Here is a 16,013-nt window from a genome sequence, read left to right on the forward strand (position 1 = left end):
GTATACTGTACAAAACCACAACATGGTAGTCAAAATAAATATGTTGAAGTGAAGGGTAGACTGTGTAAGTGTGTGGTTGGTTCAGTTGTTTATTTCCCATTCACACACACACACACACACACACACACACACACACACACACACACACACACACACACACACACACACACACACACACAAACACACACAGAATATGAGGAGCTGGTGAAGGAGGGTAGGGTAGACCTAGATGTGGTGTAGCAAGGTTTTGTGCAAGTTGTGGATGTATGGGGGGAGACAGAGGGGAACAATAACACACAATACAGAACAAGCGTGACAAGCAGTGCCAATGACTGAATGGCAAAATCATCCCATTTCCATAAACTTTATATAAACTAAGACAAGTAATGATGCTAAAATACAGTTGGTTTCTTCCAGTTCAAACTACTGGAACGGGAACCATGCACAATGGGGATCCCATAAACTTGAAGAGGTGGCAACACATGCGGTAAACAAGCTAAACAGAAATACATTGCACAAGAATATGAATAGGAAAGGGAAAGGAAAACAATGGCATATCTTGTTTTACATATTTTTTACAAAAACACGTAAACATGTTCACATTTTCTCTGACATTACTTCATATAGAATATCATACGATTGAGGAGATCACGTTGGATCCATCTAGGAGCCAAGGGCTTACTTAAAAAACAAGGCAATACTGTGCTGTCTCTCTGTGCTGGCTAAAGTGGATACTGGTTGCTTATTTCATATCACCTTCATTTATAATCTGGCTGGTCACTTTTGGCACCGTACCCTGCAACGCTAGGCTTGCCACAGTTAGAGATAGCTGGACTAAGGTGCCAACAGGAACACTACACTTGAAGTTGTAGTAACAGCCAGCAGTATCCTCCTGACCATCTTCAGTGTAAAGGAGAGTAATTTCAAATGTATGATGAGTTTGAAATGTTCTTTTTTTCTGTTGGAGTAGAACTGCCATTGATTTTTCATCATTCTAAAAAGGAGAGAATGTTTTTAGCAAGTTCATGGCCTATCTTTCACCCTGTGTTTTGGGATCCTACTGTATTTCGATGCGGTTCTAGCTGTGGCTACTCTCCCTCATCTTCACCTCAAAATGCACTCTCCAAGAGGTTCTGTTACTGGTGGATTTCTGGGTATGCTGTAGAGTAGGTGGGGGTGAGAGGACCTCTTACCCCCACTCCTCCTGCCTCCTCCATTTACAGTTTGTTAAGTTGAAAGGTTCTTGTCTACTTCCCTCTCTTATGATCAGATCTATTTCATTCAACAAGATGAAACATAATCATCACACATCATTGACATCATAGTTTACATCTTCCCTAGTCTGTGGGGGAGACCATTTCCCTCTACATGGTATCAAGTGACTGATTTCATAACTGAACAGTTAGACATTCTCACACTTTCAAACATGTAGCCTCTGCTAGTTCCCATTGAAGTGATTGAAGTGATCCTCCTCTGGGAGGCTGGAAAGGCAATAAAGAGAGGCCATTTATAGACCTGCTGCTGCTGCTGCTGACATACAGAATATATCAGTTATCAATTGCCCTAATCTGGCGATAAGCAATGTGTAATGGCAGCATGTTGCAATTGGCAAGACCTGGGTTAATGTAGATTGAAACAGATATCACATCACTTCAGTAAAACAGACGCCCTTGGAAATTCCATACAGATCTTGACACAATGCCCAATTGTCATGGTGGTACAGTAGGCCCCTTCCACTAGATAACCATACCTCCTATTTTGTGGTAGTTTGTGGAGTCAGTGGGACAGATGGTTGTGAATATAGACACCACATATTAGATTTAGGTATTTTTATCTTACCATTGTTTGGTATTAAAAGCTTACTTGATCAGATTTTATATATGTCTCTTATTTATAGAAAAGGAAAAGGTATACCACGGACTGAAGGAGAATGCTGAGCAGTAAGGTATATTTTCACTTGATGTGCAGATTATGAATTTCACTGTCTGGTATGGTAACCTAATATGAACATCTGAAGGTCATGGCAACCTTATAATAAAAAATACCAGGGTTCATCCAGCTAGAGTAACTGGATAAAGTCACTATCACTCCGATTACAGAAGTTATATGGGTGTTGGCATGGCACACACAAGAGTTTTCTGTCTGCCCCACCACCCTGAAAGAAAAAGTAAAGATTTCCAGAATATCGATAAGGTCGATAATGTTACAAGCCCCAGTCAACCCACCCTGCGACTGTGTCTACCACCACACACTGTATTCGAAGCTGGAGGCTGTGAGAACATGAGAATGTTCCAATTATAAAACAAGAGTGACAGGGAAACTTGGGTTTCACTTGCAGCAGGCGACAAGTCTTAAATGCGTGCCTGAAACTTGTTTGTGGGGCATCCCGCCAGCCAGCCCAGGCACAAAGATATTCACAGGGATCACATTCCAGAGACATAGAGCCAGGTCACATAAATCCAGAGCCCCAGGATTAATAAAGCATAGTCTTCAATGAGTCTCATTGGGTGAAATGATCTGAAATCAGGAGTGAATCAGGTTATACATAATGTGTAACTTACAAGAAAGTACTTACCATATATGATATCATCATACACTAACAGTATACACGATGATCCATCTTTGTGTTAAAAGATTTTGTGTTGTTATTGATTAGCAAATGATTATCGTTGCTCCCTACTTTTTCAACCTACTTTTCCCCCCATGAAATGTACCCAACGTCCCTCTGCAATCGTCTTCCACATGTCTCATATTTACAGATATTGCATGTTAAGATTCTGCTAGTAAGACACTGCTAAGTGTAGATATGGACTTGCAGAAAACATTGGAGATCCTTTCATCCAGAGCACTGGTGAATGCTACTGTGCGGTATACTGGGTTCAAACCTAGTTTCATCTGTGCTCCACATGACTGTGTTTATCCACTGAACTAAAGGGAAGTCCGATGCAGGTCTTTAGGTATCAGGACCAGTAACTTAACACACAAGCGTAGTTCATGGAACCACTTCTGCCCCCTCCTCATCTTCCCAGAAATCCATCTGGGTCAAAGCACTAAATTAAGTGACCAAGCGGGTTTAACCTGGGTCTTCTGTGTGCCACCAGACTCTGTTAGCTAACAGATGCAAGTCTTCAGGTCTAAGGCAAGGAATTAGCTATTAAGTAACTTCTGAGAGGGCCCAAAGGGAAATATTACTTTAAAAATGTAAATTCTATTGCTTTTTCCATGACTATCATTGACATCTCCTGCATTTAACTTGTTTTGAACAATGGATTCTTAAAAATCACAGATCAGCTCATGAACAAATGTAACAGGCATCATGTCACATTTTTCACAGAGTTTGAGAGCTAATGGTGAGATCAAAAAGCAAAAGCGCTGAATAAATCTAACCAATTAATATATCAATTAATTACCTGCTCCAGTTGGCTTTAAAGCGTGACAAATGTGCAGTAAAATATTTAATGGCAGGACTCTACTATGTGGGCAGAACAGGACTAAAACTGACAAGAGATGAGATGAAAACAAGTGGGTTGGGCTTAAAAGGAAAACAAGAATAACATATATTGAATGATAGCCCGGTGGTCCCAGATAAGTACAGTATGAGCTTCAGCCAACGCCTTTGACTATCATTGTCATGCCATAAATAAGGCTGTCTGGCTGAAGCACATGCTGATCTGGTCTTCAATGGTTCCCCAAAAGAGATCAAGAGCGGTAGAAGTCCCAGTCATGCATGTGGCTTCCTAAAGTACACCATGTTCTTGAGGGAGTTATATTTTGTCTTGCCAGATGGCAAGGAGGGCAGTAATCTGAACACTACCCAGTATTAGCCTCTCGTTTAAAAATAGCCAATCATCACATGAAATCAATAATGCCACTTAGATGCAGCTGAGTGTGTGTTGGCAGGGCAGGTCCCCTCTAGGATTAACGCAGCACTTGGTAGCCTTGCAGGAGTGTTAACTGATACGTCTCCCCAAGATTTCAAGGAAAATCCAACAGAGTGAGAAAAAATGAATCTTTCTACATGTTAAGCAAAAACTGCCAATGGGAAATAATAATAACACCTAGCCTTTGGGTGACATGGTGATATACATGATATATATGATAGACATGCTGAAATTGATTCTAGCAATATTATGTGGTAAGATACAAAATCAACGATGTGTATGTTTTAGAGTAGAACAATTCTCAAAATGTAGCTACAAATGCACAGAACATGTTTATGCTAAGACACAGTCAATAGTGATTTCAAACGACTAATTTACTGACTGTACTGTAGATACCGCTCAGCAACAAATTGATTAATGCTGCCATCAGGTGGATATGGAAAGAGATAGCAGTCACACACACACACACACACACACACACACACACACACACAGTCAATAAATGTCGTTGTTTTTAAGTTAGGTGAGGTTTCCTTTTAAGACAAAATAACAGTTTTACTTGTATTGCATTGTTTCTTGTGCAAATAAATAAATGTGCGTAAGTGGAGACAGTGGGCATCGTAAATTTAGCTTATGGCATTCGCGCCTCCTACAAAAGACTTACTAGAAACACTGTCCAAGAATGCCGCGGACATAAGGATTTTCTCATGTTAATTTGGATCAAACTCTGTACAGGCGCTGTACAGACGTCTTGTTCATCTTACTCAGCATTTCGGGGGGACTTTTAATTTAACCCAGGAATTGAGTTTATTATGTTCACATGAAAAAAAGCAGCTGAAAAACACATTTCTATGGAGCTTCACAGAGATTACAACTCATTTTATTGACTGGATTTGGATCTTTAGAAAATCTAAGAAATGTTAGCCTCCTCATTCCAGATTTCCAAAAATTGAATTAACATGAATGCCGCAATGGAAATATTTAATAGGTCTGAAGAGGAGCACTCTAACAATGGCGGATTTGACACTGTGAGTAAATGCTGTAACTTTTCAGCTGCCGCGGTTGTAACCGACAACGGCTTCGGAGCGTCTCACCTGGATGAAAAGGACATCTTCATAATGCGCGTGGTGCAGATAGCTGTACTGTGCGTACTGTCCCTCACCGTGATTTTCGGGATATTTTTCCTTGCGTGCAATCTTCTTATTAAGTCAGAGAGTATGATAAATCTGCTTGTGAAAGACCGGAGACCGTCCAAAGAAATGGATACTATCATGGTTGCCTCTTAGGATTGTGTGACTAATTTTGTTTTGTCATTATTTTCATCCCTTATTCAGCCTCCCTGGCAAATATTGCAATATGATATAACTAAAAGTTGATATATGATAGTTTCTTGTAAGATTTAGTATTTTATTTAGTATGTATCATTCTGCTCTTATCACCTCAATTGAAACCATCATTATTTCATTGTCACCAAAGAATACACACTGCTTTTGGGATGCTTCCTCATAGAATCTTTCACCATCTTTGTACCAATGATTGGTATTTTGTTGCATACGTTGTAGCACCTAAGTTGATAGTTTAGTTTAGTTATATACATTAGGCCAAATGACAATCCTCCTAAAGACCTCTTCATCCCCACTACCCCCCTGTGCAAATTTCTCTCCTGAAAATAAATTATTAAAAAAAAGCATTGTGACTACCAATAGCCCCTGGTCCTAGCATAGATTACTTTATCTTATGATGACAGATGGATAGATGATTCACTCACTTAGACAAATGTATTTGTTGTAAGTTGCTTTGGATAAAGGGTCTGCTAAATGCCATTCATGTAAATGTAACAATCAGGTCAGAAATAACATGGACATGTGTTTTAGAATGAGGGGTCACTGTATGGGTTTGCTTGCTTGAGAGGAAAAAGCATGTCCACAGTCATGTGACCACCAGTAAGTGTACTGATAGTTATACTACTAATCAGAGGATTGACTAAAGCAGATGGCCAGTAAATGTAATGGAAGGTAGTGGACCAAATTAGAGATTAGAATGATGTACTATATTGTCGACCCCAATCCCCCTGCCGCATCCAACTATAGCCACCAAGACTAACAGCCTCTTTATAGTTTGCAATGATGTATTTATAAACTCTTACCTTTCAGCAGTCATGTATCATAAGCATCATGCTTTTACTCAAAGTATCTTGGTTAAAAGGACATCATAATCAACCACAACCTGGGTAATCAATTTTTTATGAGAGCATGGCAATACTCTTGGGGATTTTATATACCACTTAACATCTAATACTCATTACTCAGTTTTACAATCATAAATTGAGTTTTGGAGAGATGCCACAAAGCTAAAGCAATGCACTTTCATAATAGTAGCCTACTGCAATCTATAAGATTTACTATCCACTTATTTGAATGGATGTACACTGATGTCATGATTAATGTATGTTATTTAATTATCTTGTAACCACCTAAGGTCACTCTGTCATGATGAGACTCGCAGAGTAGCCTGAGAACATTGGAGTGCTTAGGAGTTAGTGACATATTACATTAAATCCATGACAGGAGCCGATCAAAATCTCAAACTGCTTTCCAAAATGTGCATTTCATGGACAAGTATATGTTTGCAAAAAAACAAACAAGAAAATATGATTTGATCCATGCAGTGAAAGGTGTGCAAATATGACAGACATTTCATTTATATAAGAGACTAATCATTTACAGCTGTTGATAAGTTCAACACAATTTAGATTTGTTTTAATTATTGGAGTTTGTGTTATACATTTTTAAACAGCCTGTGGTAAATGTCACTATCTGAATAGGATACCGTACATTTCTGGACATCATTCTTCATTAGATTACAAAAACAATAATTCCCATATAACATTTACAGGTATATATTGATAATGTATATTTGAAATCCCAATCTCAAAGACCAATGTGGAGAATATTAGATATTTTTTTCGTGATGCATTGCTGTATGTTACCTTGACAGGCAACTAATCCTGCTGATTTGAACAAGCCAATTTATTAGCTTTGTCTGATGGATCAGAATCAGAATTCTTTTATTTGGCCAAGTATATTTGCACATACAGGAAATTGACTTGGTGAGGTTGGTGCATGGACATACAAAACAAATAGCAAATATTGACAAGAAATTTACAAAATAGCAAAGTATTAACAAAATAGCAATAACAAATTTACAAATTCACAAAAAAGAGCAGCAGAACAATACATCTTGTAGACTGTGTGAGACTAAATAGCAATGAGGCTAGAGGCTGTGAAATGGTTGTGGGGCATGTACACTATAAATTAGAATAATTTTAAATAACTATAAATTATACTGTCAGTGCATTGTTTGTGTGACAGGGTGGGGGGGGGGGGAGTCCCAGAGTCAGTGGCAGGGCACTTGGTTGTGAACCCCATTGCCATTGGGAAGAAACTGTTCAGGTGGCGCGATGTTTTAGTCTTGATTGACCGGAACCTTTTGCCGGATGGAAGTCTCTGGAAGAGGTTGTGACCAGGATGGGAAGGATCAGCGATGATCTTTCCTGCTCTCTTACTGGTCCTGGAGTGGAACAGATCCAGGAGAGATGGCAGGTTGCAGCTGATGACCTTCTCGGCTGACCGAATCAGGATTCCATAGCTCTCCCCCTCCTACAACCCCAGAGCCTCAACCTTGATATGAGCTCATCATCAGACAAAACAGCTGCAATACCTTCCCATCACAAGGACAGAACGTCCCAGCGCTCCAGTCATGTGTGAAGAATAGAAAGCGACAAGGGATATTTTCCCCTCTATCCGCTGTTTTATTCAACCCTACAAAGCTCAAATGTGTTTGACAGTAGAAGAAAATCTCAACTCAGACATTTCTGATAGATACAGATAATGAAGCATTGTAGTGTGCAACTGAAATGTGTTTAAAGAAGAACTGGATGAATTTTCATACTGGGGGACAATCCAGATAGCGAAAAAAGCCAAACATAGTTCTCAAAGAAAGAAGTGCTAGCTTCCTTATCAACGTGAGGTGAACCATATCCAACTGATTCATATATATATGGATGGTACATCAATGCTAAGGCCTTAAATCTCAATTACAAAACACTGATTGGAAAGGAACATGCTTTGAAGTTATTAGCAATAGACTACCGTTTGCATGTAACACATTTGCACACAAAAAACATACAAATAAGACATTAGCAAATGTAAAACATTCCTTTATTACATTTCAAAGAACCCATGTGAAGCTAAATACATGGACGTAAACTAGCACTACCCTCTGAAAGTAATGTTGCTACAGCAGCTATCCGAGAAAGTCATACTCGGCATGAGAAAACAAACAATACTTTCCACCGAAGGCCAACATGACATCAAGAGTACAGTGTGCAGGGGCAGACAAACACTGTCATTTGAGCAAATCCCTGTTGTCAGTGAGCCCAGTAGCTGAGAGCTGGTGTGCCCGACTGCCACAGCAGGTTATATGAAGCAGCAGAGATGTTTGGGAAGGCAGACCTGTGGCACTGATACATCACATACTCACTCATGACACTTGCAGTGGCCTTCCATAACAGTGTAATCAAGGCTGAACAAGTATCCTGTAAAGTTTTTGCTTCACTCTTGGATTTTTCCGTTCATTACACAAATCAGTAGAGCTTGAACTTAGCTATGCTACATGAGGACAATAACATCTGTCGGCCTCACATTGCCATTTTTTGTAAAGGCCATTTAGCCTGAGGGATACTTCAATGACTGTCATTGAAGACACATTGGACAACACTTTTAAAAAAAACAAAGGGAAAAATAGTAACCCTGATCACTATATCAACAGTACTGTAACAAGGCATGCATTTGAAAAAAAATAAAAAAAATAATCTATTCTGTGAATTTAAAATGTGTATATTGAAACTGTAAAAGAGAACAAAGCATAGATTTATATAAAACAAAAAAACTGCCAGACTCTTTCAGCTTCAACCTTTTTTTTTTTATGATGAACGTCCATTTAAAAATTGTCTCAGCTCGTCCTCCTATGTAAAAAATTATCAGGGGAGAGAGGGGGGGGGGGGGAAGACAGGGCACAGGGTTTAAATCATAACAGTACAGCAAAACATTTGGTTTTTAGCACTTTACATATTGCTTTAGTAAACAAACTGGCTGACCAAATGATTACTTACACATTTTCCAGGGAAGGGTCCTTGGAGCACGGAGTCCAGGGATAAGGTTGTTTGTAGTGCTCGGCTCAGGCCTGTAAAGGAGGATAAAAGTTTGTTAGGAGGAAAGAAGGAAGGAAATTGTTCTCTGGTTTGACATTAAGTCAACTGCTCCAGTTTGAACAGTTCACATGATAAATACCCTATTAAGTAATCATTATGTGGAGGAGAATACAATAAAAAAGGAGAATAAAAGACATTGTATTGTGTGGCAGAAACATTCAAGATGAGGAACACACCTGTTCTGACTGATCAGATTTGTGGATACGCCCCACACGAAAGGAGTAGAAGCAAAATCATCTACCTCTGCAACAAACAGAAACTGCATTACAATGACTACATCATACAATAACCTTTCCTTGTTCCATGTCTATGAGGACAACTGACCTGCATCACACCATGCTGTGTGGTTGAAGACAGAATTAGGGACAGCTCCCCAATGTGAATTTCAGTTATGCGTAGAAATGATCAGTATGTCACTCAATTAGCTCAGCACCATACTGTACATCTGGAATTTGCATTGGATCAAGTGTGCATCCCCTTGACGCTGAGATATTTAGTCACTCACATTCAAAATCATAAAAGCATCTTTGGACTTGAATTAATCGCAGGCTCAGCTCACGCGAGTACTGACCTTTATCCCAGTCCTCATCACATTTGGTGTTTGTCCAGGTGCTGACAGGGACCTGCCATTTGCTCTGCACCTCAGCACTGCCCACTGTTAACCAAAGAACCTGGTTAGACTCACTACAAGGAGCAAATGGGTTTAATCGACAAAGATAGTATCACTGAAGATACAACAAAATTAAAATCTTACAGTCTTCTGGATTCACAGATCTCCTGTCCACACAGTTTGCAATGTGGTGTGATAGCTCATGCTTGGGCATCAGGTGGCGGGCATTGAAAGGGCAAGTTTTCAATTCACTGGCCAGTTTAGGGTGATTCTAAAAAGGTGGGCACAAAAACAGCATATTTGAGAATCTCTCATTTGAGATTTCAATGTCTGCAACGGCAGACTATTCCTACAACAGTTATTCGACCACAAGCACTACAGTTCTTACCTTCCTACACTTGATCAGATGGTATGGGAAGCGGCAAGCGCGGATCTGGTGGTTCTTGTCATATGGACACTGAAGGAGTTTGTTCGGGTCACAGGCATCTTCTGTTTCTATGAGCAATGGAAGAGAAATATGAATGAGATAAGTCAACATCACTCAATTCAAACGTTGGGTAAAGTGTGTGCTTGCTTGACTCAAATTATTTTTCAAAAAGATGGAGGTGGTTTACAAATATAAGATCTTTCAAGGATTTTCAAGAGATGAGTGCAGGAATATTTCACAATGGTGAAAGACCTTCTTCAAACATGTTTAGCCTACCAGTGTCCTCTTCCCAGCGCTGCAACTCCTCAACTGGAGCAGTTGTTTTCGTGGGAGTGCAACTTGATCCCAATCTGAAGGTAATGCTAGTCATACTTTCTCTTGTTGTCGCCTCGTCTCTGTAGGAAGCTCAAATTCAACCTCTATCACCAGCCCGCTCCCAATAACAGCAGAAATGAGTGATGAATTCGCTAGCTGAAAAAAGAAAATTATATGAAATGAAAGAAATTTGCTAGCAAACTAGGCCTAAGGGTCAAATACAACATTTACTTTTATCATAAAACGATCACTGATATTCATGCAGCAGCATTCAAATACTATTGTATGGAATGTGCATCCAAATTGTGACATTGGCTATGGTTACGTTGATAGAGTTTTGAAAAATAATATTATGCATGTTTATTTTCAACAGGTAGCTAATATGGCTGTCTCCCTTCCCCCAACCTTGCTGATGCTATAGCTAGCTAGTTCTGCTGCACCCACTCACAACTCAACTTCCATGCATGCATGTGGCAAACGTTGAAATAAATTGAGACAGTGTGTTAGCTAACTCTGCCGTTTTTGCTTTATACAGTACCCTACATTTATAAATCAGCAATAATGTGTTAAAAGTAATCTCTCCTTTACCAAAGTCCACCAGACGGCGAAGGTTAGAAAGTCAAATTGATTCTGACAAATATATACGATGAAATGGTTTGATCCAAAATGGGTTGATAGAAGCTTGGATTACAACTATCATGTAGTAGGCAAAATGCCTTAGAAATGCTGGTTTACAAATTGATTTACCAATCAAAATTATACTGTAGCTAAATTATTATATTTTGCTATGATCAGGCTAACCACATGCATTTACTGCAAAATTGTGCGTCTCGAGCTACAGGACGGGGTTTGGAATGTTCCTGCGCCTGCGAGTAAAAAAAAACCCTGATCAATTTCGATAATTATCCCCATAGCTCCTCAAGGTCAGAATTGAGCATTATCAACATGTTGATATGTAAAAAGAGGCAAGATAGCTTCTTCATCAATACAATACAATTTGTAAATGTATTTTGGATTTTGTGTATCATCTCTCAACACTTTTGATTTGACTTTTATTACTTAATATTGATTTGTTGATTGTTGCTAATTGCTGTTGTTGAGCGTGGAGCAAGATCCCAAAGCATTTCACTGTTACAACTGTATACGATACATGTGACAAATAAAAATCGATTTGATTTGATCTCTGGGGTCTACTCTTCTGATCTTGTTCAGTCGGTAGGTAGAACATTGAACATTACGGTAATTGAACAACCAATTGCAGTGCGCAGTTTGCCATTCCAACAATGGCGCTGTCCTGTGTGGGGATGTGTAGGGGCTTGTCTATGGCACTTCTCTGCCGTGGAATCCGAGCTAATGGCGCCACAGGCAGTGTGGTCTTCACTTTCATGGGCACGTCTCAACCAAGGTAGTGTTGCGAGATTGATCTTGTTGTTTTTGTGGGGAAGTGTCGTGGAGTCGCTGTCTGGTGGCATTGATGTTTACGCCCTGATCCAGGGCTAGCATGGAGCTAACATCTAGCTTATGATGTGTCAAAGATTGCGAGTTGCAACGTCCACTATCAAATATATAGTTCGTGTTGTCATACTTTCACTTTGATCTGCTGCTAAATAACAAATCAGTAACTGTATTATTGAATCTGCATAGTCAGTATTGTCATACTTTTGTCATATAGGCTAGAATGTGTACTATACTAACTAACTACACTAACCTGTTTACAGGTTGTCCCTGTACAGACGCTACTCCCCGTCCAAAGCCAGGCTTGGGATTGGCCAGCATGTGGTGTCCAGGCTCCAGAGGTTCAATGACAAATATGAGAGCTTCCTCAAAAGACGTTTTCCCCGCTTTTATGTACTCCATCACACTTTCGTGACAGGTACGACCACTCATAACAGCATTGTGTTTAAACTGGGGTTATCTGCAAATACTCCTCAGTTTGCCACTCGCATATCCTTATTTGTATAAGACCTACATTATCTAAGTAAACTGAATGGTTTGGTTACACCCAGCCAATAAAGTCTAACATTATTTGTAAGGCAACACAAACACTCAGTGATGCCATTTCATTTTGTAACAAGTACTGTGTATCTTTAGGCCTAGCCTACATCACAGGTGGTATGAGGAGGATAAACAGTATTTGCATCTGCTGTGCTACTGTCTGGACTGAGAAGTAGTCACGTCTTTGTAAAATCATTCTCCAGGTTTTCGGCTCTTGTTCCAAGATGGCAAAGACGTGCAGGTGATAAAAAAAAACATGATCACCAACAGTGTCCAATTCCAAGACTTACCCTATCGTGATATGGAGAAACTCAGGCAGGTCAGTCGAGGGCATAGGCCTACACTTGAAAATCAGGCAAACTCATATTGTGTTTAGGGGTGATCTTTTATCAACATCAAAGGCCTGGACCTGTCTTTGTCCAACCAGTCCAAGTCTTAAAAGTTATACTTAGTTAAATGGTAACTTTACCTGTCTTTGTGTTTCTCAGTTTCGCAGAGATATCTTCAAAGCCATACCGCTGGCGCTCATTTCTATTCCTCCGCTTGCCAACTACCTGGTTTTTGTCCTAATGTGAGTTAATTTGTTTGAAATGAATGCCTATTCAGTCATCTCCTCAACATCCTTCTTTCATTGGGGAGTTAGTGGGAGTTATAATGAGAGTTCTAAGTTATAACCTCTGCATAATCAATGCTCATTTATTTGCCACAATAATAATACATTGTGCCTTGCAGTGTAAAACCACTTCCCCTCCCTGTATCCTCTTCTTCTCCCTGTCTTGTGTATTCTTCCCGTCGCTCCTCCTCTCCCTGCTTTCCTCCTTTCCTGTTCACTACCAGGTACCTTTTCCCCCGCCAGCTCCTGATCCGCCACTTCTGGACCCCCCATCAGCAGACTGAGTTCCAGAGAGTGTACCATTCCCACAGGGCTCAACAACATTGGGCAGTGCTGAAGGGGCTCGAGAGGGCAGGTTCTCAAGTCAAAGATGGTGGCCTCCAGCGCCGCGTACTAGACCTCTGTAAGAAGGTGTGTGAATGCAGGTGTTTGACCCAAACAATTCTAAGGAGTACATGGAGTGGTAACTGTGAGCGCAGCTACTCTGCACACATTCCCTTCCCTTGTCATTACCATAATCATAGATGTCTAAAATCTTGTTGGCTGCTTGTTTCCCCCCTAGAAACGTCCTACTATATGCAACTGGTGTATGAAGGTGTTCACCACAAATGCCTGTAGACACTGATGTTTGTCCATGTAATTCTAGGTGCAAAGAGGTGTCCATCCTAATGTTCCTGAAATCCACGGAATACGAGGGTTGTTCTCTGGACATCCCCTGGGTATCAAGAGACTGAATGCAGATCAGATGGTCAGTGATCAAATAAAACCCTTACTGCTTCTCTTTATTCAGCAATTCCCCCTTACATGAGTCCATGGATTTATTTATTTTTTATCCAACCTGTTTGTCTTGCCTGAAAACCAGCATGTAATCATAACATATGTATCTTGTCTCTTATGGGAAAACAGAGGCAACTCTGCCCCCTGCTCTTCCTGACGCCCCTCCTTCCCTCTATCCTGATTGGCAATCGACTGAACAGCCATGCCATAGAGCTGCTCCTTCTCGACCGGGCCCTCCGTAGACTGGGTCTGCAACAGTTGAATGAGACTGAGCTGAGACAGGTCAGCACATCACTTCACCTTGTTCGTAGATATCAGGAAAATGTTAGTTAGCTCGAAATTGCATAATTGATTTGATGGTGGTTTCATCCTGTTCTTCCCAGGCCTGCTACGTCAGGGGGCTCTACTCTTACAGTCTTAGCATCAATCAGTGCCAGGAATGGCTTTCACAGTGGCTACAGTTCTCCTATCACTTGAAAGGTCTCTCTCTCTACTTCTCCCTTATAGCTTTTCAAGCTTTCATGATACATATGAAGAGATGCTTGCATACATTAATGCCAATCTAATAACACTGAATGATGACAACTCATCTTGCATCCTATTACTACGGAGCAGGGTAACATTAACGTGGCTGTTTTTCTTCATGTCTCTCTACTGTCACAGAGTCGGAGACCTCTCTGCTTTTGTACAGCATGGTTTTGCTCTCTGCCAACTACCCAAACCCCCCCCGCCGCTAACAGGAAGGAACAAAGAGTGATGGACCATTTCCACCCAGCTGTCTCTCACCACGCTAGGCAAGGCCACTTTCCTATGGTGGCATCCGCATCTGCAGTTTACCAAGCAAAACAACGCCAAGCTCTACAACACACACCTCACTTTCAGAAGACAACAAATGTTATTTCATGATGCAGTGGAAGGTTTATTGGGTATGGTGAAGGAAGTCCGGTAACATGGCTGTCTCAATGTCCCAAAACAGGAGTTATTTTCAAGCCGAGACTTGAATCTATTTTTGTTTACTTGTAAGCTGAAGCTTTCTCATAGGGATATGGAGAACGGGTTGCAAAAAAAGAGGCTTCATACTTGCAGTATATGGTACTTGTCTGTTCATGTACAGCTTGCCATGTTGATACAGGTAACATTTGAAAATCTGTTTGTCAGGAGACCAAACCCATATTTAGGGTAGAGGGTATAATGACACCCACGCACTACATAGCGCTTTAGAGGGCTTATGTCATGGTGTGTCACTACTGTACTGCTATTCTCATGCTCCTTCAACATACTCAATATCAGTAATTCGGTAAACATTACATCCATTTCATTTCATACAGTACTTATACTAATGAATGCACATAGCTGTTTTAGTGAAGTGCGATTTCATCTCTTCACTTTGAGGAACAATAACTGCAATTAAAAGCCCTGAAGATTGTGTTGCTATCAAGCTGTATGGCACTTTACTGGGTCAGCCACATCGTTTACTTGAAGTTTCTTTGTTTTTGGGTTTGACAGTAAGTACAATCAGTGTTGGAGAGTGAAAAAAATGTTTTCTTGAAAGAAAATACATTGTGTCAATGTGTAGTACTAGCAACCTATGAAGATAAACTGCACTGCTACAGCAGTGTTGAAACCTGAGGTTTTTCTCCTCACACACTAGAGGAATCGGAAATGTCTGCTCCATCTCTGTGCCTTGCTGATAAGGACTGTCTGGTGAAACCCATTTGCAATCGAAGGGGTTGCTAGACAGTTATTTTTAAGTTGCCATTTTACTCTCAGATGCTAAGTTTGAAAACTTTTTTTTTTACAGATATTATTTTGTGTACTTGTTCAACTTATTTTGGAGGTGGTTTGTGTTGCTATAATTTACTTTGGTTGAGGTCACAGTTATCTGAACTGTTAAGGAATTCTGTGTCTCTGAAATAAATAACTTTATCCTTTGCTCAATGCGCTCATTTACAGTCAGAGTACCATAATGAACATAGTCACCAATTATTTACAGATTAAAAGAAATGGGTCACTTAAATACTTTTTCTTTTGAGACACTAGGTGGCATTAGATTCAGTCTTGACACAATAATCTGAAACAGACGGTATATCTAAAGGTAGGCCACTATGCAGGGCCAGGAGTGT

The 16,013-nt window shown here is 40.2% G+C and overlaps 2 protein-coding genes across 2 annotated transcripts; one reads left to right on the forward strand and one right to left on the reverse strand.

The window, feature by feature from the left end:
- Positions 1-8,154: 8,154 nt before the first annotated feature.
- gtsf1 (gametocyte specific factor 1) lies at positions 8,155-10,655 on the reverse strand. Its single transcript, XM_083676119.1, has 7 exons — positions 10,467-10,655; positions 10,152-10,258; positions 9,908-10,034; positions 9,725-9,808; positions 9,330-9,396; positions 9,055-9,125; positions 8,155-8,907 (listed from the first exon to the last, which is right to left on the reverse strand). Coding segments are annotated over exons 1-7 (552 nt in total). The 5' UTR covers positions 10,561-10,655; the 3' UTR covers positions 8,155-8,905.
- A 1,134-nt stretch (positions 10,656-11,789) lies between these two features.
- On the forward strand, positions 11,790-15,823 carry letmd1 (LETM1 domain containing 1). Its single transcript, XM_083676115.1, has 9 exons — positions 11,790-11,910; positions 12,224-12,378; positions 12,704-12,819; positions 12,989-13,071; positions 13,338-13,524; positions 13,760-13,861; positions 14,020-14,172; positions 14,274-14,370; positions 14,554-15,823. Exons 1-9 carry the CDS (start codon positions 11,810-11,812, stop codon positions 14,625-14,627), a joined length of 1,068 nt encoding a protein of 355 aa, XP_083532241.1. The 5' UTR covers positions 11,790-11,809; the 3' UTR covers positions 14,628-15,823.
- The last annotated feature ends 190 nt before the right edge of the window (positions 15,824-16,013 follow it).

The sequence above is a fragment of the Argentina silus genome (assembly GCF_951799395.1).
Source record: "Argentina silus genome assembly, chromosome: 8".
NCBI classification, from domain to species: Eukaryota; Metazoa; Chordata; class Actinopteri; order Argentiniformes; family Argentinidae; genus Argentina; species Argentina silus.